The 26,993-nt window shown below is 39.5% G+C and overlaps 1 protein-coding gene across 4 annotated transcripts in view; it reads left to right on the plus strand.

The window, feature by feature from the left end:
- Positions 1 to 26,993, plus strand: part of PIGG (phosphatidylinositol glycan anchor biosynthesis class G (EMM blood group)) — a 75,361-nt gene that overhangs the window by 24,517 nt on the left and 23,851 nt on the right. For 2 of the 4 annotated variants that reach the window (XM_084305783.1, XM_084305784.1), the window contains exons 9-12: positions 1,874 to 2,331; positions 9,362 to 9,553; positions 14,670 to 14,979; positions 25,121 to 25,284. In XM_084305783.1, coding sequence (XP_084161909.1) covers positions 1,874 to 2,331; positions 9,362 to 9,553; positions 14,670 to 14,979; positions 25,121 to 25,284 — 1,124 coding nt within the window. Of the gene's footprint in view, positions 1 to 1,873; positions 2,332 to 9,361; positions 9,554 to 14,669; positions 14,980 to 25,120; positions 25,285 to 26,993 lie in introns of those variants that run through there. The other 2 variants (XM_084305785.1, XM_084305786.1) reach the window with 2 other exon arrangements.

Here is a 26,993-nt window from a genome sequence, read left to right on the forward strand (position 1 = left end):
GAAGGTGATATGAATAGGTGATAACTTTAATTATACCTTCTGCATTCAACCTCATACGTCTTATTCAGTCTCAATTCTGCAAAAGTTGTTTTCCTCAAAGCAAAATCACGGTAATGTTAACAAGCCTCTTGGGTCAGGTGTAGCTATTGTCCCCTTCATGTTGTATGTACGTGAATATTGAACACAAATACATGTGCTGCCCTCAGTCAGTCTTAAGAGCAACTGAGGCTCCAGAATTGCGTCTGGATGTTCAGGGTTATCAGTATGTTTATATCCACTGTTGTGTTACTTGCTCCCAGATTAGTGAGTTTCTGTATTCTTCTAATATAAGCTATTGAAACAGTTCAGGAAGGTGAGTGCTTTCCAGCTGAGACTTTGAATCTTACTATGGTTTTCCTCTTACTCACGCCTAGTTGGGCTTGGAATTTTGTGGCAAATTAAACGTAGACACTCATGACGCAGTGGATTAAATTCAGCAAAGATACACACACGGAGGTCCCTCCAGTCACTGTCCCTCTGGCCTCCCTCTCATACAGCCGTATGCTCTCCAGACCCTCTTGCTCCTGACATGAGGCCCTCCAGCTTTATGGCCGCAGGCCTTGCTTGCCGTGAGACCTTGCAGCCCCCAGATGTGGGACAGGGAGTGAAGTGGCACAGAAGGACAGGGAACGGGGGCTCTGACAAGCGAGGGTAGGCCGCAGCGATGAGGTGCAGGGCTGTCAGTGGGATCAGTGTGGTGGCTGGCGCCTGCCGGTGTGTGGCTGGCCCCCTTTATCTTTCCTCCTCTCACCTTCCCCATCCTGCCAGCCTGCTCCTCTGCAGCCCCTCTCCCCCAGCTCTCTCGCTTCCCTGAAGTGTTCCTTATCAGTCTGCATAGCTCCACAGGCCCCCTCGCACTGGTAATACCGATGCTGTCATTTCCCCTTATCTGTTACAAAGTCCAGGCCGATGCTCTTCGGATGTATGGCTGTGGTTTCTTAATGGCCCACCAATTAACGTCTGAGGAGTTTTGGTCCTCTTTACTGTCTCCTTTAGTGCTTACTAATCAGGGGCCTATCTCTGTGTGTTTTCTTTATGGCTTTCCCTGTTACTTCCCCTTCCCCATGAGGAGAAAAGCTCCTTGACCCGATAACCAATGAACCAGACGGTCCCACCTTCCCCATACCCTCACACTCTCTTTTTAGCCGTGCCATGACAATGGAGCACTTCGAGTAGCTGCTGTGAGCGAGAAATCGAACTAATGGAGGCATCAGACAACGAATTTTGTGGCTTTAGGTAGACTCAGCATGTGGAGTAAATAATAGGTGGATAAGATTCATAACGGATTTTGTGCTGACAGGCGCACTTCAGGCTAAGCGAGGACGAGAGGCACAGCAGAATGCCTGCAAGTAACTTCTGTTAATTTGAGTAATGAAGGCTGTCACTGTACCGGGTTGTGGACAGCACAGATTTAACCTATTAGAAAAGTACCTATTATTTGTATTGCAAGTTTGATTTCTGAAAGATTTCTTTTTTTTTTTTTTTTTTTTTTTTTTTTTTACTTCTACAAATATGCAGCAAGGAGAGAGCTTGTTTCAGACCTTTTGTCACAGGGTGGTAGGGGATTTGAATCTGTTCAGCTGAGATTATGCGTGAAGTTTCTTACCTTAAACAGAATGTCATTCTAAACAGTATGATTATACTGCAATGCTAACTAAATAGGCTACCATAAAATGAACATTTCAGAAATTCGCAGGATTTGTCAAGGTGGAAATAACTTGTCTTGCTGTTTATTTTGTTTCCTGAGAGGAAATTGCCCTAAGCACACTTTGAATGCTTAAACAAGTGAAGTTTTTATACAACTTTCACCACTGTTCTGTGTTCTTGTTTGCAGAATCCAGTTGTGTCCAGTTCCAGCTGGTCAGAAGTAGATGTGCTGATGCTGGCTGGAACAATTGGCCATGTTTTGAGTTTGGGGGCAAGCAGTTTTATAGAAGAGGAACATCAAACCTGGTATTTTCTTACCAATACTCTCTGTTTGGCACTGTGTCAGGAACTTTGTAGAAACCATTTTCTTCTGAAAGAATGTGACCCTCAGCATGGCATCAGTTCGAAACAAAATTTTGACGGTATCGGGGAAGCCTCTGATTGCAAGAATATAGATGTACCAGCATCAGGTAATTCAAAACTGGACAAGGTTGCATCTTCAGCTGAATTCATTAAGGGATCAGATAAATGGATAAGCTTAGCGAGTCCATGGATCATTCTTATTTGCTGTCGACTACTTCGATCCTTGAATCAGACAGGAGTCCAATGGGCTCATCGGCCAGACTTTGGGCACTGGCTGACAAGGTGGGTATCTGATTTATTATCATACTTACTGTCTTATTTATAAATTAATGTATGTTTTGCTTGGTGAAATATGTATACATTTCTATACAATCTGTACAACAGAAAGCGCTGTAAGCATGCAAATGGCATAAACAGTGAAACAACATAAGGAATTTTTCAGAGCTGCTTCATGTGAGTGTAATTCCTTGTGTACTATCAATAGATTATAATCTTAGCCCTGCACCATGACTTATCTAATTAATGTCAATTATACACGTTAGGTTTATCACAGGCAAAAAGTAAATATTTTCCTTGTGTAAGTCAACAGTGGCTGGTTTGGGAAAATAAAAATCACTTAACAGAATTAAACCATTAATTTTAAAACAGAAGGTTCTGCTCAATTCCAGACTTTATGAAGTTGTTGGAGAAGGTGCTGCACATAAAGTTCTTCCTTGTCTGTCACAATCATTTCATGTGTGGGTGGAAAACTGAAGGAATTTTTCAAATGTAGTATGATAAACAGAGAAAGGGAATTTCTTACAACTTGAAGTACACTGAGAAAGGGTTTTACTCTTACTGCCTTCTAGTATTGTGAAAAACTAGAGACATTGTTCAGTGATAAAAAGTACTTAATATTTGAACTGTTTTCTGTATGTCAGCTGTTGGATGGAGAAGCAACACCTTGCAACTGACTAGTCAGTGTTTTACAGACAGCAGATGGGGAGGCTTTGCTGTGTAAGATAAAGATCCTTCTTGCCAGTGTCTTACAACATGTTGATGAAATGTCATTCATCATTCATTAGTAGCGACATGAGTAAATGAACTAATATGAGACTGGTTACATATTGGCAGCCTCACAGATAAAATGCTAATTGCTGTGACAGGCATGAGTGCTGAGAGACATGACTTATGAGGAAGTTTACTGCATTACCGTAGTTGCCCTATACCAGAGCTTTCACCATGCTTCCCTCGTGTGATGAGGTGAGGGACTGAGGATGGAATGTCATATTCCCAGTCCTGAGTCCACAGCACAGAGAACTCCATAATGAGCTAAGCCAGTATGTGACCAGTCAGTCCTATTGTAAATACAGCATTAGCTGTGATTCGTTGTGACTGGGAGAATTTTTTAAAAGATGAATCCTCAACATTTTCCAAAGATTTATTTGCCCAGTAACTTCCTGGGCCAGACATCTTCAGACTGGCAGCCCTTTTCTTGGACTGTTTGTATACCACAGTGCTATGGAAGAAGAACTTGATACTCTTGCAGCTGAAAAGCTGCATTTGTCTTCCTTGAATGTATTGATCTGTTCTCTTGTGCTTTTGTTTGGCACCACAAAGACATGCTTGGATTTATCTTCTAGCACCCTTTAACCCCTGTTGGGTTTGGTGAGGTCTATGCTGAGCCTTCTCTTCTTGATGCTTAACAGTCCCAGTGTTTTCAGCTTCTCCTTGTATGACAGATTCTCCAATCCCATAATCATTTTTATTGTCCTTTACTGCACGTGTCTTTCTTTGTACTGGGAAGCCCAGAACTGGACGCAGGACTGAACAGAGAGGAAGAAATGCCTTGCTCGACCTGCTGGTAACATTTTTGCTAATTCAGCCCCAAATGCTGAATACAGTCTTGGTTGCAAGGGCACAACTTGGTGTCCACCACAATGCTCAGAGCCATCTCTGAAAATATGCTGTATGCCTGGTCAGCCCCCAGCCCATCCTGCTCTGTGCGGTTCTTCCATCTGAAGCGCAGGATTTGGCATTTGCCTTTGCTGAACTCCATGGATTTGTTGTCAGGCCATTTCTGCAGCGTGTTGAGTCCCCCCTGAGTGACAGCACACCCATCTTGTGGTATCCCAGCAGGTCTTCCCGTTTTGCATTGTGTGCAGACTTGCTGGTCTGTCCTGTCATAAAGCTCACTAATGACTTTGTGGTACTGATCAGAAGAAGCCTGTGAGCTGGGCAGCTGAGCCAGTTTTCAGTCCACCTCTCTGTCCACTTATCTCAACCCTACTGCATCAGTTTGCCTGTGAGGGTGTTGCAGGAGACTTAAAAGCCTCGATAAAACTGAGATAAACACCACTGCCTGTGCTCCACTCTTCCACCGAGCTCGTCATCTCCTCACAGAATTCTCTCAGGTTGATTAAGTATTAACTTCCCTTTCATAAAGCCAGAACAATCCTGTTATTAAAGCTGTTTGCCTCCCCTATCAGAAAAGCTGAAGTACTGGCAGCTAGATATCAAATCTGAAACTTCAGAATGTCACTGGTGAACTGCTCTCTGTGTTCCCCTCCTAATCATACATGTATATTCAAATCGGGTGTATTTGCTTGGATCTTAAAGCAAACAGAAGAGGACAGGTCCAGCTATAGTCTTAGGCTACGATTGCTTGTTTGGCAGTAGTGGTATATTAAAGAGCCCTTTCCTTACCGTGCAAGGTACCTACTGCCATGCTGTTCCCATCACAGACCCTTTATTTTACCAGCACAGCTGTTATTTTGTCAGTGTGGTGAACTGATATGGCTGGAAAAATAACCAAATCTGGTGTAGGAAGCTCTTGTCTTTCAGATGGATCACATCCCACTCTGATTTACCATGCAGCTTAACAGGCACGTGTTCTGGCACAGTACATGGGCTGGCTTAGTAACAGGATTGCAAGAATGGGCGAGTGTGCAAGCCAGCGCTGCTGCTGTTGAAATTCACGTCGAAGCAAAATAAGTATGTGCATCTTCCGAATTGATGCAGGCATAAGCACCTTTTTTTTTTTTTCTTTCTGTCATTGTCAAGAATTGTTTAAAAAGACCTACTTGCCTGTTAAATGTAGATGGGAAAGAATTAATGATTTTTCAAAATTCTACTTTTTTTGGGATTTAAAAAAAAAAGTTTTGGAAAAGTCCAGAGTGCAATACCATGGCAGGCTAAGATGATGTGTAATTGGGGCTGCCACAGCTCTGCCTTTTTCTTTTCAGAAAGCCACTTCTGCAGTGTTCAGAAAGCTCAAAAAAGAGCAGAACCCTGGCATAGGTTGGCTCAGGATGCTGTGAAGCCAAATCCTGACTTAAATCACAGGAGCAGCTTTTAGCCTAACAGGAAAATACAGGATATGTCACCATGGTGACATGTATTTCAGTTGCTTTATATGGTTAAAAGTTTACATTAATAGCAGCATTTTAAGTGCACAGTTCTTGGACTTGAGTGATAGGATGTAGGTGGGGTAAATCCTTTCTTGGGTCTGAAGTGGTTCATAGGATGAGCTTTGGAAAGATTAGTCAATGAATCAAATAAATCTTTGTGCATCCTCTGGATGTTTGTGGGGGTCCAAACTCCTATTGGGTGAGCATGCTTACGTTTTTTTTTGTTTGGAGGTTTTAACTTCTTTGTTGCTTCTCCTTCACAAGAGAACAGTATGGTAGAGGTGTCTGTTTCCCCAATGTTTTGATCAGGATTCAGATGATGTGTTTTCCTTATAGCATAAATTAAAAGTTGGTGATAAGCTGAGTTGCATAAAGCACTTATTCCTCCTCCCAAAATGCACTGCGAGCCTGGAAGGTTGATTGTCATTCTATTTTTAGTATGCGTTCAATTTGCATAGTTATGTCTTAATAGCACATTTTCTAGTAATAAGAAATTAGAACCTTACTCAGATCATGTGTATCTTGTTAGTTTGAGTTAAAGCTGCTCAGGCTTTTTCTAGCCAGGATTCTATTATTTTGTGTTTTTAAGATAAGCTGATGAACAGTCTTCCTTTTTTTTTCCTTTTATTGACTCTTTACATACCTGTAGTGGTGCTCTGACCAACACTTTGCATACCTGGACAGTGCTTAAGTGGCTGAGCATTCATGTGAGGGAAAGGAATTATTGCACAGGTTTGTGCATGGAAAAACGTCAGAAGCAAAACACAGAAATTCAGTTTACTTATAGCATGTTGAGTTATTACCATTATTATTTATTTATTATTTTATTAGGGATTCATTCAACAGTGCTGAAATTAGGGAATTGTTCTATGTTATTTGCAGAGAGACTCTGCAAAAGCTGCTGCAAAGAAAAGACATGCTTCAATGAGAAAATGCACAATAGGAAAAAAGGCAGTAGATGAAGCAGAAGAGAACATCCAATCCCTAACAATTCCCTTGCCAGAAGTAAGGTTTTCTTTTTAATTACTTGGTATTCAGACAGTTTTGTTCAGGTGTTTAATCCTGGTAAGAGCTCATACTTGGAAGTTGTCAGATGCTGCATGCCTCCCTGTAGAAGGGGTGAAGGTGTTAGCTGGAGCACCAGCTTGCAGAGAAGTTTCCAGAAGCACAACAGCAGGGGAAAAGGATTATGTTTTCTTTCAGTAATGTACTTAACTCCCCCAACTAGTGCCACCCCCTAAAAACTAGCATGCCGTGTGAATCCTGTGTATTCTGTTGTATGCTAGTAGTATGAAAGAAAAAATAATAAAAAGGCCTTACCCACCTAAAATGTGATTCTGCACACATTTATAACTCCTTTCACTCCACTAGCATTAGCAGGAGTGAGGTGAGGTCGAACCAGTGGAAGGAAATGTCTTCAATCTTTATTCTGATACCAGAAATATGAAAGTGTAGACCACCAGCTGTTACAGTAAGAGCATAAAATACAAAGTTTTTTCTTTCTTTCCCTTTTCTTTCCCTGCCCACGCCAACCCATGTTCTCAGGTCGTTTCTCATGGAAATCTTGGTACTTCAATGTTCATGGTGTGGCTTAGGCAAACACCACTACATTTCATCTAGGATAACAGTAGCATGTTCCTGCTTGATTTTCTGTGTGGGATATCAAAATCATGTAGAAGTTTGCTAAATGGCTGAACTCTGTGTTGAACAACAACAGTCCTGTTTCCAACTGCATGCTAATTTAATATACACTTGCTGCTTTACTGTAAGTACTGTGCTTGGAAGACCTGGAATCTGTAGGTGGTTTATGCTGACCTGACTTTGCTTGCTATAAATCCTTTTTATTTGTTCCTTCAGCAAACTCTTTGAAACACTGGAGTAATATTTTTGTTGTTGTTATTTTTTTGCAACAAATTTACTTGGTTCAAAAAATTCCTAACCAGAAGTAAGAGAAGATTATCAGAAAACACAGACAAAGGCTGGATATAAACCCCGATGCTAGCAGTCAAGAATATGCCATTTGTGACTGGTGTGCGTGTGTCTTTGAACATACCCTAGCTTTCCATTGGGCCTTCTATGAGGATTTTTCTTTGTTTTTTTTTGAGGGATAGAGTATGATTTCAAGTGTTCACTGTAGGAAATTGCAGGTGTTACTGAATGTCTTGCTTGATATAGCACCGGTTATTAATTCTTTAAGGTAAGAGTTCTTTTTTCTGTGTGTGTGTGTGTTACTATGTTAAATTTACCTTCAAGAGTCTCTTAACAGAAGTGCATTGATAAAGAGATGAAGACTAAGTTGATGGTGATGTGCTGTTGTTTATATCTGATTTGATTTATCTCACTCTCACACAATGAATAACTAAGAACATATCCTGAAAGCTTTTAAAATTTACCACAAGTGTTCATTTGAAAGATGCAGTGGCTACTAAATCAGTTCTTTATGTATAGATCATAAGAAATTATGCATTCACGATGTTCACAGGTTTCTGCAGCAGTCCATTCATTCCTTCTGCTGTCTCTTGCTGTAGAAGAAGGATACTACCAAGGAGCAACATTAAGAGCACATTATATGTTCTGTAGTGTTCTGTTTCTCCCTTTTCTCTACTGTCCTGCAGAGAGCAGTACATCCCCTGGGAGTCCTTCTAAGTCGTATGAGATGTTTGACTGAGTCCTGCATGGAGGACTAACAGGGCATTTTTTCTGCCCCTTATATTTTTCCTATTTGACTTTTTCATGCAACAGCTGATAAAGCTATTGGTCAAAACACACCCCATAAAGCATGTACCAGCACATAGGAAAGTAAACCTGTTTCAAGTACTGTAATTTTGATTAAATCAAAGATAAAACTGGAATTTCATAAATGCAATCAGAGTTAATGCAGATAATAGCACAGGCTCAGTATTGGTCTGCTGAAGTTGATCATCTTTTATCATGGCATTTTGAAGTGTGGAAGACAGAGGTGGAGCGCTTAGTTCTAATGCTCTAAATGATGTTCTTAGCAGAAGGTAAATTAATAAAATTATTGTTTCTGGGTCATTTCGACACTGGGAATATTTGCAGTAGGCAAATTTTAGCGACTTCTGGATTGTAAGGGGTTTTCTGAAATTACTTAGCTAACTATAGTAGGGATTAAGTGCAGATCTTTACCTGACCCCCTTAAATTTTGCAGTACTAAGTGATATCACTGTAGATTTAAATATGCTTATGGCATATTTAAGTATGGCAACATGCTTAATGAAATGCTCTTGGTTCTGTAATGAGTGTTATATAGATAGAATGAGGAGGAACAAACAAACTGTATCTGTACTCTTGGCAATGATGCAAATTCTCAGTTTCTATCCCTTGAATGTATTGGTTCACTACAAGGTGATATTGTATATAAAAAATAATAATCTTATAATGCTAATGTATTTATCTGTGTATATGTTTTAAGCTATATAAGTATATTTCTGGTCATTATGGCTAGGCAGTATTTTGCATGTCAAAAATTAAACAAATAAAATACATATGCAGTTACTTAAAAAGGGAAAGTAGTTCTAATTCAAAATGTTCATAATGCAAAAATCTTCTATGCCTTCTGCTAGAAAATGAAATCATATGGTATAAGCAAAATAAGTTTTTTCAAAATGTGTAAGTAACAAAATCCTAGTTTAAAAGCCTTAGACCTTTGTCCTTTATGCAGCTCAGTTTTTATATAATTAAGAGAATAGCTATCATATGGTAGAACACATTAATAGAACCTCAATAACAAAAATTTTTTGAAACTACTAAAATATTTTACCGTATCTCTTGGAAAGTTTATAATAGGTGTCAGTGCAATGATTAATTTGGAAATACAGTGCTTTAGCTAAGGCTTTGTCAAATATGTTTATCAGTAATTGCAGTAGTTTAAAGTTTTTTTGTTTGTCTGTTTTTCTTTCTAGTTCTGAACATAAGTCTGAACTCTCCTTCTTGGCTGCAGTTTCCCTAGTTATGATCTTCTTTCTGGTTCAAAGAAGATGCTCCCTGGTTTCAAAAATTGCTATGGCACTTGGGCTCCTGGGAGTCTACAGTTACCGGGCAGCCATTGGAAACGTTGTATTTCCATGGCAACATGACAGCAAAGATATTTCAAAGTAAGTTAATCAACAGATATGTAAATTTATTTCTAGAAAGGTGTTAACACTTTCAATATCAGGGAATAGGGTGAAAAAGGATGTTATGTCTAGGCTGGGATCAGATTCTTATGAATAAAACTCTATTTTGTAGATGGTAGGCAGTCAGTTTTTATGGATTGTGCATAATTTTGAGTCTCATGAAGTGTCATGCAACTTTCAGATTAGAAATCTGTCAGATAAGGACTAATCTGAAGAAAATCCAGTAGTCATTGTTGGTATTTTTACTATAAAGAAACTCCAAAAACACCATCTCCTCTTGTTTTAGGTGGATTTGCCACATTTAGCAGAGAGTATGCAAAACTCATTTAGCTATTTCGTAGCTTTGAAAAATACTTATACAGTAATTGGGAGAGTTAGTTTTCTGTATCTTCCTTTTGGAGTTAGTTGAGTGTTGTGTAATGTACGGCTTTTCAAGATGTAACAAAATCCTTCATAAGACCCAGGCTGTGCTGCACAATGTATACTGAGGATTTTTATGTGGATGGTAGATTTCTTACAGAAGTAGCTGTAGCTGTGAGGAATCTATTAGCATTTTTAGCAGTGACTACTTTTGGAACATAGCTAAGAGGCTTTAGTTTTCTCATGATACTTCCTCTCATTGCATTGTACCTGGTTCTGCATGCTTCAAATTTTCTGATATGTCAAAGCTGTGGGAAACTTCCAGAATTAGGTAGAACATTCAATGAGGAGGAGAAGGAATAATAGAAGTCATAGAACAGTTCTATTATGGATGGAATTAAAGTTTCTCTCAGTCGTTTTGAAGTTGATAGGTGGTTTCTTTTGGAGCTTCTTAACTGGGGACCAGAGTTTCACAAGATACGAAAAAGACTTGCAGGAAAAGATCTTAGGACATACAGAAGATCAGATTTCCTGACAAGATACTTTTATAAACTATATTTACATGTGTATACATCCAGATGTATTTACGTATGTCCCATCTTTCCAAATATTGAAGATAATTCTAGTTCTATCCCAGTGTTAGCACTGTGTGTTGTTTCTGCTGGATGCAAAAGTAATGGTAATCTCTTCTTAGTCTGCAAGATTTGGCTCTGTGTTTGAAAATGTTTCTGGAAGCACGTCTGATTTCTGGGTGCAACCTCTGGTTTTGTTTGTGTTTTAGTAAAGTCTTTGGGGAATAATAATAATATCCTTGCAATAAAAGAAAAAAAAAAAACCTACAGTGTGGGACAGAACATTAAGTATAGCAATTGAGCTTCAAATGAAATGCAATTAGAGAAATAAGTGGAGTATTTAAGACAAAAGCCTTTATTGAAAACTTATTCATTCTGTAGTCAGTGTATTGATTTTAATTACAGGAAGAAAGATAAAGGGCTTTTTTATTATTTCACCTTAATAAATGGTGAATATGATTATCTGCTTAAATTATGTCAGACGTTTATATATCTATGATTATATAGTTATTTGAAAGTTACTCTCAAAATTCTTGAAACAAAGCATTATGAAACAAGCTTTATTGTCAAGTATAGTGGTCTTATACTTAAAGCTCAGCTTGAAATTAAGTGGCTGTTTATCTGGGAGCAATTAACATACCTTTTTTTTAATTGAAATATCTTTGTGCTTATGTGAGTGAGACTCCAGACACTTGTCACGTATGGCTCAAGAAGTAGAACTGGATATTCCAAGAGGCTAAGTGCCACATGATTGTATTTGAAAAATTGGCCAAGTGTTGTGGCACTCACTGTGCAACCTTGGCATTACTAAAGACACTTCACATTTTTGCATTTTTGTATACTAACTGGTGCATTTTGTGCACTTTTAAGCAGCCTGAAAAATCCTTCTTGTGTGTTTTTATTAATACTTGATGTGCCCTACCCAGTGAGTTATACCCTTTAGACTCACAGCATAAACTGTTGAATAAAAGCTGACAGGGCTAGCAAAATCAGGTTTTTGCCTCTGCGGATGGCATGTGTTCTGCGCCTGGCGTAAGAATTGCAGTGTTGGGCTTTTCCTGTTCTTCAACAAGAAAGATCCAACATCAAATGGTTTAATTAAGTAGCTGTTTTAATTAGTCAGACTAAAAAGTGGAATGTAGATAGCAAGCCTGAGGTCTCTTCAGGTGTTGGGAACACTTTTTTCATGGAGCAGCAGAATTTTCACATGGTACGCCATGCAGGTCCCATCTCCTCCCATTCCATGGTGCCATTTATCTTGCATAAAATAACAAAACCTGTGTCACCTCCTGACAGGCTGGAGTGTTGTCACTTCTAACACCCAGCAGCACACAGCACAGGGATCCCAGTCCCTTACAGCAGCAACTCATGCTAACATAGGGGCTTCTTAAACCTAAAGTAAAAGGCTTAATAGAGCAGGCAGGGTTTGTCCAAAATGACTAGCTCTTCAAACACAGTGTCTTCAACAAGGATCTCAGTACAGCATGCCAAAAAGGAGGGTAGATAAGTTAGCAGATTTCAGATGTCAGTTGATCTGTCAGTATAGTGGTTCTAGCTCACCATGATTAGATGGCCGAGGTGATAAAAGGTAAAGTCTACTTAAAATGCCATCATGAATGAAACCAGGACTGTCCTTTATATGTGGCTGGAGGTATCTTTAGCATTTTCATGATGTAAAGTGGAGCTAGATCCAGGTGCAAAGTCTAAGACAAAAAAAGGCTGTACGTAGCTACCACATGAGCAATGCTTATTTATTTAAGACAGAGAATCTGCTCTGAAATTCTCCCTCTCCCCTTTGCTGAAAACAAGTGTTATCTCTGAATGTGACAGCTGTTGGGAGGTGGATGAGAAGACAAAATTGAAGAGTGTCCCTTCCTCTGTGGCTCTCACTAAAATAACCTCTAAATTAAAAAATGCAAGGAAGTAATTTGGCCTTCAGTTTTTCTGAGCTCTTTTATGTAATGATAGTTTGTGCTGTTAACAAGATGAGGATATACCGTGCTGACACAAACAAAGTAAGTGCTTTTGCCAAGAAACTGTTCTTTTTTAGTTTGAATTTCTGTGAACCCATTAATCTCAGTTATCACTTAACTGTTTTAATAATGATGAGTATCCAAAGCAGTTTCCTAAAATTTTACTTCCAAGTTCACAGAACCATAGAATAGTTTGGGTTGGAAGGGACCTTACGGGCCATCTAATTCGACCCCCCATGCCCTGGGCAGGGACACCTCCCACCAGCCCAGGCTGCCCAAAGCCCCATCCAGCCTGGCCTTGAACACCTCCAGGGATGGGGCATCCACAGCTTCTCTGGGCAGCCTGTGCCAGGGCCTCACCGCCCTCACAATAAATAATTTCTTCCTTATGTTTAATCTGAATCTGCAACTGTTACCCCTTGTCCTATCGCTGTATTTCCTGATAGTCTCTCTCCAACATTGCATGAATGTATTTGAATACTTGGTAATAATTACATCAGAATTACTAGAGATGTTCAAATAGGGCACGTAATTTCCGCATGAGCCAGAAACACAGGAACTCTGTGGTCTTTACTGTTTGCGTGAAGAAACAAGTCTCTGTGCTTTACAAAAGAATTTAAAAGTCTTCCTACTTCAGGGAACAGAATACTATTATTTTCCCTCTTGCTTTTTGGTTTTCTTTCACCAATATGGAAAAGAAAAATTGAATTTAAGTTCTCTTACTGGTAATTGTTAAAGAAGGAAGTTGACCTTCTAAAGGTTGAAAGGTTATATAAACTTAAAAGGAGAAAATTAGTTTTAGAAATTTTACCTAGCAATGATTTCTGTGGCCAGACAGTTATACCAGTTACACCAAGTGTAACTATACCCTTACTGTTTTTAGTGCTATGGTCTAATTCACCATGTATATTTTTTTAAGTCTAAGAGACTCAAGAATCATCACTTCTGAGTGAATTGTATTACCTTTGTAGGAGAACATTTTCATTCACCATTCATGTATAAAGGGACTAAAATTCCCTGAGGAGATAATGTATTATAAATTGTGGATAAGATGTGTGGATAATGTGTATTTTTTTGTCTCTTCCAAGATTAAGATGTATATACGTTAAAAATTCTATGGCTATATATTCACTTACTTTTCTTTGTGCCTTGGGCTTTGCTCTTTTAGAATAGCGGGAAAAATAATATATTCTTTTAGAATATAATTTTAAAGCCTACTGGCCCTTGTCTTTGTCAGCTTTTTGGGTGAGATGCTGTGCTTTCTCCAAAAGCTGACTTTCACAGGAAATGGAGAGGCAGATCAATTTATAGTTGCAATGAACAGCAGTAGATACTAATGACACTCCAGAGCATTCATTTTGTTTTGGGATTTGAAAAATATATGTGACTTCAGGGAAAAAATGTGCTGGTTTGTATTATACGTGTGCAACTGTGTAAGGTGAGAAAGTATCTGGGAAAGACGTTTAGATGTAGAGCTTAGGGATATGGTTTAGTGGGGACTGTTAGTGTTAGGTCAGAGGTTGGACTCGATGATCTTGAGGTCTCTTCCAACCTAGAAATTCTGTGATTCTGTGATTCTGTGATATGCAGACTGAAGTAAGGGTCTTCAAATGCTATCCCTGGTTGTTTTTTAGTCTGTTTTGATTGGCTAAAACTAAATACCTCTTTATGCTAATGAGTTATGAAAAATCACCGAACAGCTTAAAAGAATAATCATTTTTCAATCAATTTGTTTCTTGACATAAACATTCCATATTAGCCTAAAGAGTATTTTGGGGGAAGTTCATTATGTTATATAAATGGAATAATTACATGAATGTATTTATGGATCTAGACCTTGAATAGTAATAATGCGAATTTATTTTGATTGCATTAACTGACATTTATTTTTATATTTTAGGTTTGTTTAGTTTTTTAGCACAATCTGTTTTGCTTAAAGTTGCTCTGGAGGTGTTGTTATTTAAATGTGAACTAGTTTTAGAGTTTTCATAATTGAGAAAGCCCTCTCATAAAAATGTCCAGTACTAAAACTTAGAATTTGGCCTGTTTGGCAGGACTGAAGAGAGGCTTTGCACCTCTTTTGAAAAAGACTTTTTTTTGACCTGTGAAATAGATAGTAGTAGCTTGTCTTTCTATTTTATTTGCTTATTCACATATACATGTATATATTTTATTTTATTTCCTCTTTAGGGGGATTACTGAAGCTCGTTTTGTTTATGTCTTTGTTCTTGGCATAGTCTTCACTGGCACTAAAGATTTACTAAAGTCGCAGGTTATTTCTGCAGACTCCAGCGTGAAGAGTACAGGATTATGGGAAGTGTACAGTGGATTGGTTCTACTAGCAGCCCTTCTGTTTAGACCTCACAATTTGCCAGTGTTGGTGTTTTGTCTGCTGATTCAGACAATGATGACAAAATATATCTGGAGGCCTTTGAAATGTGATGCGGCACAGATTACTATCATGCACTACTGGTTTGGCCAAGCTTTCTTCTATTTTCAGGTAAGCTGAATATTCTCCCTACTATGGGGGTGGGAGGGGGAACAGTTTTTGCATGAAATATTTTTCATGGTAAGTGAAGTGTCAACTAAATCTTGTAATGGGAGAGTTCACTGAGTTCTCAGAAGTGTTTTGTTTCTAAGAATATTATTAACATTTCTATCTCAGAATCAGGGAAAGATGCATACCTTGATAACTTGATAGCCTCAATGCAGACTTCCACAACTGTCAAGAGTATCAGAGACCTATACTACGGGAGTTTGGTCTGTTTGTGGACTACCTAACCACCTCTACGGTGATAGTAAATGGAAAAATATCAGCTGAGTTGTTTAATACCAGTAACAGGCACTTGCATTTTTGTACTTGATCCATGAGGCTTCCAAACCTTCTGGTGATGTAACAACAGGTCTATATACAGTTCAAGACTGAAGTGAAGCTCTATGACAAAATAATGCATCTTTATGAGAATCTAAACTAACTGACGTTCATATTTTAAGGAATGGTACAGTCTTTCCTGAGGAGTCTTACTAATTTCAGTAACGTTGTTCGTCACATTGCATATAAGGTTGCAATTCAATAAAATCTTTTCTTTTCATCAAAGCTGGAGAGGTTCTTTCCACTTCTAATAGTGTTGGAAACTTAGCGTAGCAACCTACCTCAGAAAATCATTTGTTGGGAATCAGGTTGTTAGGGTCTGGATTATGAGGAGAGGCTTTCTGATTTTCTGCAAAATGTCAAGGTACAGCCTGTACTGGCTTTAATTTTGAGGCATGGATGTTAAACTGCGGTCAAGCTGAGGGTACGTTAAATGGTTTCTGATCCTGTTAGTACTCTTTGAGGATTGGCCTCACTTTGCTGAGAGTGCATCTCAGGACAGAGAATTGCCGATGGGCATATAATCACCATGATTCACCCTTTCCTCCCCAGTTTTCCCTATGCCCCCTCCTCTGAGGAGGTAACGTTTTTTGGTTGAATAGCTTTTGTATGTCTTGCATGTTACAGTTCAGACAGCCAACTCTGATTACTGCCTTTCGAGAGCTGCCCTTAGTGGGGTTGGAAGAAGGCTGAAGGCAGAACCCTCTGCACACTAAGGCAGTGAGCAAAACTGGCTCCCAGAAATGTAATAGCGGGTAGGCTGACAAGAAAATCTTACTTGCAGAAAAGAGACTAATAAAGAATGATCTGAATGTTTTCACAGAGCATCTATTTTTGGTGGAGTTGGCTGAGAATTTCACAGAACCACCAAGTCACGGAATAGTTGAGGCTGGAAGGCACCTCTAGTGATTTAATCTATCCAGATTAGGTTGTGCAGGGCAGTGTCCAGTCTGATTTTAAATCCTTGCAAGGTTGGAGGCTCTACAACCTCTCTGGGCGCTGTCTCCCAGTGTATGAGCGCCTTAACCGGTAAAAAAGCTTTTTCTGATACTTAAATGGAACAACTTACATTTCAGTTTGTGCCCATCGCCTTTCATCCTTTCAGCAGGCTGTACTGAGAAAAGTCTGGCTACATCTTCTTTACTCCCCCTCATCAGGTATTTATAGACGCTGTTACAATCCTTGCTTAGCTTTCTCTTTGCAAAAGTAAACAGACCCAGCTCTTTCAGATAATGTTTGTGTGACAGATGCTTTGTTCACAACATCGTGTCTGTGGTCCTTGCTCCAGTACATCCATGCACTTTCTTGCACTGTGGAGCCCAGAACTAGACTCAGGACCCCGAGCGTGATCTCATCACTGCTGAAGAGGGAATGGAGCATCATCTTCAACCAGCTAGTGATGCTCTCCTCAGCGCAGCCCCAGGTGCTGTTGGTTTTCCGTGCCAGAAGCACAAATGGCTGGCTGGTAGGCAATGTGGTGTCCATCAGGATAACCTGTGTATGTCCTTGTCTGACAAGCTGGTTGCCCAGTGGTGAGCCCCCAGCCCACCCTGGTGGCTGGGTTTATTTCTTCTGAGGTGCAGGGTTTGGCATTTGCCTTTGCTGAACTTCATGGGTTTGTTGTCAGGCCATGTCTGCAGTGTGTTGAGGCCCCCTGAATGGCAGCACACCCATCTTGTGGTGCACCAGCAGCTCTTCCCATTTTGCATTGTGTGCAGACTTGCTGAGGGTGCTCTCTGCCCTGTCGTGCAGGTCATTAACGAAAATGCTCAAGAGCATTGTCCCTGCTGTGAAGCTCTGGGTTCAGTATCTAGTGAGTGGCCTCCAGGTGGGCTTTGTGGTGCTGACGAGAAACCTGTGAGTTGGACAGCTGAGCCAGTTTTCAGTTCACCTCTCTGTCTACTTAACGCTACTGCATCAGTTTCAGTTTGCTTGTGAGTGTGTTATGGGGTGTTACATGGCTTTTTTTTTTTTTTTTTAGTGCTTTTATACTGGTGTCATTGAGAAGATGTAAATATCTTTTAAGATTTTTCTTCTTACCCTAATGTCTGTTTTTCTTTTCTTTTCTTTTCACTTTCTGTGACCCTTGCAGTTAGAGAACTTACTAGTTTTTGGAAGATGGGAAGAAGTGACTTCCATGTTAATTAGCTGCATGTTGTATTGTTGGATATCTTGAACTTGCAAGGCTTCCCCCCACAGCCTACTACCCTTTTGGCAACTTTGACATTTTTACTGAATGTTTTTTCTTTGGGAGTAATAACATCTGGTGTGATACAGATTTCAACAAACTTAAGGATATTTTAAAAATTAGCTTTGATGAAGGAGCCTCTGTGCACATGTGATGCTGCTGAATCACAGCATCCAGAGCTCAGAAGGGTGTAGTTCTCTATTGCTTTGTTGTGATCCCTGTTGCTTGACTGTTCTTGTGTATCCCTTGTCACTCAGGATCTGGAGAACGAAAGGTGATAGTTAATTCTCAAAGCTTCTCGTAGAGACAGAGCAAAGCTTTCCGCCCTCACCCCCAACCCTGTTTTCTTTCCCAGCCTGGTTTATTACTAAATTCAATATATGAAAAGAGCAAATACAGATAAGGAGCTACCTCATGTCCAATCACTTGTAAACTCTAGCTCTGAAGAGATTCTTCTGAGCTTAGCAACTGCTTAGCATTTTTTTTATTAATTCCTATTCTCTTTAAAAATATATTCTCCATATAATTCCTATTCCCTTTAAAAATATATCCATGTCAGAAGACCTTGCCAGCAGTGCCTTGCAGACTTTTTTGTGGTCTACTCAGAAAACCAAAGTGTGTACTTACCTTTTCAGTATGTCCAAGACGTAATGAAATGACAAGTGAATTGGAATAGAACAGATCTTTTTAGAAAGAACAGTTTTGATTATGGCCTTTATAATCCTATAGATAGTTTGAAAACAGAGAGATCAGTTCTGCTAAGGAAAAAAGTGTTTTAAAATTCAAGGTAGGTGGAATTCTTTTCCCTCACTCTTACAGAGCAAGTTTTCAGTTATCTTTAAAAAAATGCTGTACTTGCATTTACATTAGATTACCTTTATACGATGGAGATGAAGTGTTTGACCAAAATAATCCTCTTCAGATGTTAGCTTGGTTCATTTATTCTCTGGTGAAGAAACCATTCTGCAGCTATGGGAAGGAACAAACTGAATCATACAAGGCTAAAAGTTTTTTTTTCTTTTTTTTTTTTTTTTTTGCACCTTCACAGTTAAAGGCAGTTATTTGATGTGCAAACTATTACCATAGAAAAGCAGAACAGAAGTGATGGTAGCTCATAAAATTACAGAGGCTACAAACATCCCTCAAAATGTAGTCAAAAGTTTTTCTTCAGTTGGTAAGTAGCTCCCACTTTGTTCTGCTTTCAGCTTTCTTGTCTTGGGCTGTAGCACTAGGGATGGAAGAAACTTCTTCCAACCGTTTGGCTAGGGGAAGTTTGATTGTTACGTAGTATTCTGATCTGCACTACCAGGAAAAATTAAAAACCTGACAACTGAGAAAACCCACTTCTTCATTGACTATTTTTTCTTAGATATCTTTAAATTTCTCCTTCCCTTTCCTTTGAGTTCAGAGTCCAGAGCAGAAGCTACCTGTTGCAAGGAAAAATTGCTCGGTTTAGCTTAAAATCAGGATTTAAGTTTTTTGTTGTTATATTAGTGACAAATAATTAGCTGTCAGTCATCTGTTAACAGCACTTAATTAATTGGCTATCACTAAACTGCAGAATCAGGGCCCAACCAGATGAACAACAGGTGAACACGCATGGACTTCTATGCAATTTTGTACACCTAATCTGAAAAGGATCTAACATGCCTCTCAGCAACATCTATCCCACAACACTTAAAGTTATAGTCATCCTTTCAGGTATGCATTACAGAGACCCTCCCTTCACTCCATGCAGGTTCCCCTGTTTACTCGCAGCTCATCTTTAGTTGTTGAGGTATATCTAAAGAGTACCTTGATGAGAGACCTCAAGAGAAGCTGTGGATGATGGGTTGTTACGTACACTTCTCAGCTCTTTCTTACCTGAATGATGAAAGGAGTAACTCTGAAAGTGCCTATTCTTTTCCTGATGTAGCTCTCTGTTTTAGTAACAGATTTTATTTTTTTTTTCTGTAAACACTTAATCTTTTTCTTTTTAGGGAAAAAAAAAAAAAAGAACTATGTTTGGTGACAACTTTCAGTTAGATCCCTTCCAGTGAAGATATTCTGTTCGTGCTAAGCAAACTGAAGGTGTTCCTGTTTTAGCAACTGCCTGTCTTGGCTATACCATCAACACTAAGGTCTTAGATTTTGACTGACTTAGGGAAAGGTTGAATTTCAGACAGAGAACAGTTTTTCAGACATAGAATAATTTTCGAAAATAAGCATTAAGGAAGTACAACAGGCTGTTCCTGCAGGAGAAGTCTCTCAAGTTCTCAGCTTCAGTATTGATCTGTGATCAGCCTGCCTTGGTACAAGCTAATCACTTATTTGCCACCTCTGTACTGATCAATATCTATGCTTGAATGCTGGGGAAGAGATGGGAGGGAAGCAGAACTGTATTATGCAGGTATGATGTCCACTGCTGGCAGAGATTTAAGTGTCTTCTCTCACTTTCTTTCCCCAAATGTCATGATTACAAGAACTACCACTATTAAACTGTCTGGGTTCAGTGTGGTGCTAGGTTTTTAATTTCCAGGCAGACATAAAGATCTAATGTAGCATGTGAAAATGTTAGTACATTTATGGTTGAAATACAGGAATTGAAAAACACTGAAAGTTGCTGTTGGTGTTGATCAGATTGGATACTAAATTTAAACTGTGCTAGCTAAATGAGGCAGGAAAAGGGAAATATAAACTAAATATAAAACCCTTCCATCTGGAAATAGGAGAGAAATTTGGAGAACTACTTTTTGCACATGTTCTGGTGTAAGTATAAGGAGAATGAGATTTCTTGTCCATGTTTCTGAGTCTTTATTAAATCTTGGTAGACAAGATGATATGTAATGAGAAAAGCAGGAACTCTGTCTCACCAAGTATGGAATGTAAGTGATGGCCTTTTGAATAGGATAGTGAGTAAAAATAGCTTTGTTCAAGATAGCATATTTAATGAATGAGGCAGAATTCTTTTGAAAAATATTATAGGGTCTTTAAAGACTTCATGGAGCAATTGCAATGAAAATCCTAAGTGTACAGTATAATCAGGGTTCAGAGGAATAGATTTTTTTCATTAATCAGTCAGTATACTTCAAGAAAGGGGGTGAAAAAGATGACATTTCTGAATGTGAAAGCTAATATTTTGATCCTGAATAGCAATAGGAAAAAACGTATTTGAAAACATACGCTTTGAGCTTATACTTATTTTTTTCATTCTGCACCTTAACTGTGTCAGGACCCTGAGCGCATCTCCTGTCTAGGAGTGAAGTACAAAGTCATCTCCTACAGTGAGGGCAACTGTTGTGAGAAAAGCTGGAAGCAAGGGCCTGTCCCTTCTTTCCTTTCGGAGCTGCTTTTAATAATGCTTTACTGTTGACTCTCATCAGTGCTATGTCACAGCTGTGTAAGCGGATATGTCTGTGTTCCAGCTCAGTCCTGACCTGAACATGAACCTCTTGTTTGAGCTTCCTGGCCTGCTCTTGTACCTGTCGTGTCGCTATGGATTTGCTGGCTGATCAATGGACTGCATCTGACCCTGTTCACTATTTCCAGATCCAGTCCTGACCCAGACTTACTGCTTGCCGCCCTGACTCTTTCCTGGTGAATTCACTGTGCTCACCTGGCTTGTTTTCCCAGCTTATGTTCCTTTGCTGAGCAGCTGGCCCTTCCATGTCTCTGACAACGTGAACATAAAAGGCTAATTTATTAAACTTGCAACTTATATGGGACTCACTTACATGACACACTTTTTTTCCTGGACCATTACTAAGATTGTGAGTAGTAAGCATGGGAAAAAAATACTTAGGTAAATTTTGCAGTCTTCGTTCTTGGAGGTGTCCAGATCCTGGATAAAGTCCAGAGCAACCGGGTCTTTTCTTTTATATCTGAACTTCTTCTCAGCAGGAGGTAGTACTAGATGACTTTTGAGTTCCCTTCCAGCCTGAATTATCTTATGTTCTCATGATCATTTACTTATTTCATCAAGTTATTTATGTGAACTTGGGTAAAGCTGCCTTGTTTAAAAGTTAGGATCATTGCCCTATTTATTGTATTGTGCAAGTTCATGAAGAGAAGCAAAGTTAATAATGCTCCAGTTCTGACAAGCATACAAAATGTATGGCCCCTGCTTACTTATATTGGATATTATTGCAAGCTTGATGATTTTGTCAACAAGCTTGAATGACTGATTGTTTACTTTTAAGCCCTGACTTGTTCACATCTTTTAACTTGTCACGTACTTCCTGGAAACATCCTGTATCTTCATCATTGCTCCTTGTTCTTCAGCATGCAGTGACAATAGAAATAAATCTCGGTTGCCTCTAACTGTAGCAGCTTCCAAAAAATATATGTTGCTGTAAATATTTCTTAAGATATTTTAGTTGCCTTGGATAAGAGCTCATAAATGAAGAAAAATTAAATATATTTCATTATTGGTCTTGTGTTTTTTGTTTTATTTCCATCCTTAGAACAGTGTATCTTCAGTAGAAGGGAAAGGAAATGCAGTCTTTAAAACCTTTGAGACTTGTGTATACTTATATATTGAGACTGGTTATAATCCAGTTACTTTTTATCACAGAAGGAGAACAGCATAGACTTGCATCTTTTCAGAATCTTTTTTATCTATTTGGTCTTGCCTTTTGGTAGAAAGATGGACTGGGAGACATTTTAAAGTGGCTTATATCTTGTCTTGCGTGGTTTTCCAAGCATTATAGGCTATCTTACACTGGAGAGGCCCTCAGGAGGTCTGTGGTTGAATCCCATTCGCAGAGCACAGTCAGCTGTGAGGTCAGACTAGGTTGGCCAGGGCTTTGTCTGATCAGGTCCTGAAACATCCAAGAATGGAGGTTGCAGATCCTTTCTGGGCAACCTGCTCCAATTACTTATTTTTTCCACCTCAAATTATTTGGTTCAAGTAATTGAATTCCTCTCATTCCATGTTTGTTAATATTTACTAGAAAGCCATGGGAAGGGCTCAGTGGAAGTACAGTAACAGTGTGCTGTGTCAAATCGGTACTGCAGCCAGAAGCATGTCACTTCTGTGTTTCATCTCTGTGCAACACTTCTGAATTTCACCTCTTCTCAGTTCAGTGAGAGTCGTGGAGGTGCTGTAGCTTATAGCTCGTATGTGATGAGCGATGCGGTATCTGAAAATTTTCCAGAAAAACCATCGAGACTTTGAGGAGGGTTTGTGATTGTTTTCATTCATGTCCATGGAGGCCTCCTTCTCTGTTAGCGTCTCTACCCAGTGTTTTTACCTTTGTGCTTCCTTGATTCAGGTCGTGATGGATTACTATGGAATACCTTTATGTGAAATTGAATTGCATCCTGCCCCTTCCTGCCATTACAGCAACAAGCTATGGCGCTGTTAGAAATATTTTGGTGGTACTTTAAACTAAGAGAGATACTCTGAATTGTCAGCTATTTATACATTGTGTGGAACATATGAACTTGTCTTGGTGAAAGATACCTGCCGTGGAGAACAAATGCTTCATCGGGGCTCTGCCAGCAGTACCTGAGGAGCCATCCACGAGGCTCAGGGGGCTCCTGGTGAGAACGGAGTGGTTGAACACTTAACATGCAGTGTGGTAGGAGTTGTATGCATGAGCTTCCTGAACTCCTGAAGTTTAATAGGTGAAGTGCAAAGCCCAGCAGCAGTATGTGCTGGGGTCAGGCAGCTGGAAGGCAGCTTTGCAGAAAAGGACCTGGGGGTCTTGGTGGACACCAAGTTGAACATAAGCCAGCCTTTATACAAAGAAAGCTAATGGTGTCCGGGGCTGCATTAGGCAAAAGTATTGCCTAATCAAGGAAGGTGATCCTTTCCATCTCCTCAGCACTTGTGAGACCACAGGTGGACTGCTGTGTCTAGTTCTGGGCTCCCCAGTACAAGAGAGGCTTGGGCACGCTGGAGAGAGTCCAACACAGGGCCGCTCAGATACCTGAGGGACTGGAGCATCTCTCACATGAGGAAGGGCTGAGAGCTGAGACTGTTCAGCCTTGGCTTAGAGGGGATCTCATCAGTCTATATAAATACTCGAAGGGACAGCGCAAAGAAGATATAGCCAGCCTCTTTTCAGTGGTGTCCAGTGCCAGGACAAGAGGCAGTGGGCTCACACTGGAGCACAGGAGGCTCCCTCTGAGCACCAGGCAGCATGCTGTGCTGTGTGGGTGCTGAGCACTGGCACGGGTTGCCCAGGGAGGTGGTGGAGCCTCCTTGGAGATCTTCAAGAGCTGCCTGGACGTGGCAACCTGCTTGGTGACCCTGCTTTAGCAGATGACCTCCCAGAAGTCCGTTCCGACTTCATTGTTGTTTGATCCATATACTGTGGCCTATTTCTCACAGTGTTCATGCAGATGGAGCAAATAGTGTGAAGACACCTTCCAGCTCTTCGTGAGATGAGCATGATTGTCTGCTTTCCCTCTACACACATCATACAGGGGAGCGAAAATAAGTAGTGAGGGGGAAAAGACCTGTTGCTATCTGCCCTGACTGGGGGGAAAAAAGAACAGGTTCTCTCCCTACCTGGCTCTATCATGCTTTGCTTGCTGAGCTGCAGCACCCTGCACAACTTTCAAAGTGCTGCATCTGACCTTTTTGCTCTTACCATGTGTTCAGTATTTACTCCACTAGGACTGCGTCTGGGGCCGTCAGTGTTGACAGCCCTTATATTTGGGTTGTTTTTGGATCCTGCAGAGAGGAAAAGAGAATTTGATGGCTGCTGGAATGCCAGTGATGTGGAAACTGACCTGCTGAGTCTGAGGAAACCTAACCGTGGCCTGCTACACTAAGAAATATTCTGCCGTAATTCACAGGGCATGTTTGCTGCTTAATGTATTTGAGTAAAGCTAAATAACGGGGCATCTTCAGAGGAAGACATTTCCTTCAGTGTTATGTTATTCCTTGTTATTTAGTGGTCTTAGTCACTGCAAAAGAAAGCTAGATAAAGCATTCAAGTCTTAACTCTTGATACTTTGCTTTCTAGTTTTTCTTGAAATGCCTTTTATTGATGATTCAAGCTCTCTAGGCTTTTTGTCCATTTCAGTGCAATCTGTTGTGGTGCAGAGACTTGGGAAGCAGGAACCTCTCTGAATTTGCAAGTCTTAATCCAGTTACATGCAGTAGCTTGTGTCGTGGGCAGGGAGGGGGCTGGTACATGTTCCACTACAGCTCTAAATTGGAGCCCCAGTGTCTCTAATGGCAAGAAATATTTATTTCTCGGTATAATTTCAACCACAGCCTTAAAGTCTTGGTTTTGAACCTTGTGTGGTGAAAAATGTATTTTTTCATCACTAGACTGAAATCAGCAGGTGTAGTTGCCTGTTTTAATGATGTAATTTATTAAACTGGCATATGTATTTGCTGACAAAATAAGACAAGCAAAAGATGCTGTTCATGTCCTAAGCAGACTGTAAATCCTAAACAGAAGCTCCTGTTTGGTTAGCCGCTGTATTGAAATTCCAGTGTAAAGAATGTAAAGAATATGTCTGTACTGTAAAGTGGCTCAAAGAGTAAGCCTTTAACTGGTACAATAATTAATTATATTCTGATGTATTATAAATGTTTCTTTGGACGCATTTGAATCTTTTGGTTTTTATTCCTGTTTTCAGGGAAACTCGAATGGCATTGCTACTGTGGATGTTTCAGCAGGGTTTGTGGGACTAGAAAGCTATGTGGAGATACCAGCAATCTTCCTTACAGCATTTGCAACGTATGCAGGACCTTTGCTTTGGGCCATTCATCTGCTGTGCTACCTGAGTTCTGAAGTTAGCAGGTAATCAAGTTTAAAACTAAAGTAATGCTCCCTTACGTATTGCAGATAAAAATGCCATCTGTATAATGTACAAACAGTTTTATTTACATCATTATTTTCCTTAAAAGTTAGTTTTCCATTAAGAAAATACATACGTTTCTGGTATGAGTTTGTATCACCTCACTCTTCCAGTTTCATTTTACCTGCAGAAATTTTGTATTGGGAAGATATGTCTGCATTTTACTAATTTTGTTTCTTAATGAGATCTCATTTTGCTGTGCTAAATTATCTAAAATCTTATTATATTTTGTTTTAACAGGGTGTCCTACCTAAAAACAATCTTCTTGGAATCTATTAAGTAGGAGGCCTGAGAAGGCCTTTTCAGAATAATGACATAGAATTCAAACTTAACCAATGTGCTGTTCTTTGACAAGCTGTCCTTGCTTGGCGAAGTGGCATTCAACCTCAGATAAATAAAATAAGCTAATTTTATTGTATGTTCATGGTTATTGCTGTTATTTTTAGCTAAAATGTTTGTGCATTTGTATATCTTATGTAGCAGAGGAATTAAGGAATGTAAAATAAATTAATGAATGTGGAATTTCAAGAAGAGGTAGTTGGAAAATGTTTATGTAACTTAAAGTTCATGTAAAATATGATTAGACTCTTTGCTACTGCATTTAAGCCGTTGTGCAGAGTACTTAAACTGAGAGATGCAATATACTAGTAGGAAGGAGCTGTAAATTCAGTATCCTATTGATCCACAAACACAGAAACTTGACATATATTTTCACTGAAATAACATTTGACAGTGACAAAATTCTTACCATCCCAGAGCCTCCCAGAGCTTTTCTTAGTCAACTACATGTCTTTTCTTTATTATCTTTGGAATTTAAATTTACTTTTTTTTTTTTTTTTTTTTTAATGGGAAACAACATTGCAGCAGGACTGGTGTGTGGGATTGGGATTTTAGACATTATTTAGTTTATTACAACTCTTTGCCTTATGAATAGTCATCCTCTGTGAACACATCTGACTTCCTTTATCTACAGAGTGTCATCCAGTCTCATCCTGTCTGTGCTTTGTGTTACCTGGCTTCTCTCTTCTCCTTTTGCTTGCTTGTCTTGGGCTATATGTACACAGCGAACTTGTGTTGGCACGTGTATGTTTGTCAAAGGCATAAGGAGAGGGTATCCCCAACTCACCTAGCTGCATAGAGTAGTGGAGGTTTTTGTGCTGGGAAGGAGCAGTTCTAACAGGCTGAACTCCTGCACAGTCATTGTGTCCATTGCTGTGTATTAACAAGCACCTTTAACAGACAGAGATAGCACCTTATTCGCTGACCTGCCTATCTACCATGCTGGTTTTTAAGGATACCTGACTCTGTGCTTTGTTTTAGTGAAATTATGTAGCCTAGTGCTGAGTGATTGTACTGCACCAGTAATGTACTACTTAGTAGATTGAGATTTACTGTAGAACGTTTCCTCTTAGTTTAAGGCTGGTTACCCTGAAATCATACTTGGTCTTATGTAGGTTGATACTGTCTAAATACTGGTCTTTATGTTTAATACATCTTTTTTTTGTTCATTCTGATATTTTTTTGCTTTGGGAGGAGAAGATGTATAATACAGTAATTACTGATGTCTGTATTTGTATAACCACGGTAACACCTTTCCTGAGTTTTCCCTACTACTTGATGTCTTGACACAAACTCAACTTTAACTCTGCTT

Source organism: Netta rufina (genome assembly GCF_964035555.1).
Source record: "Netta rufina genome assembly, chromosome: Z".
NCBI classification, from domain to species: Eukaryota; Metazoa; Chordata; class Aves; order Anseriformes; family Anatidae; genus Netta; species Netta rufina.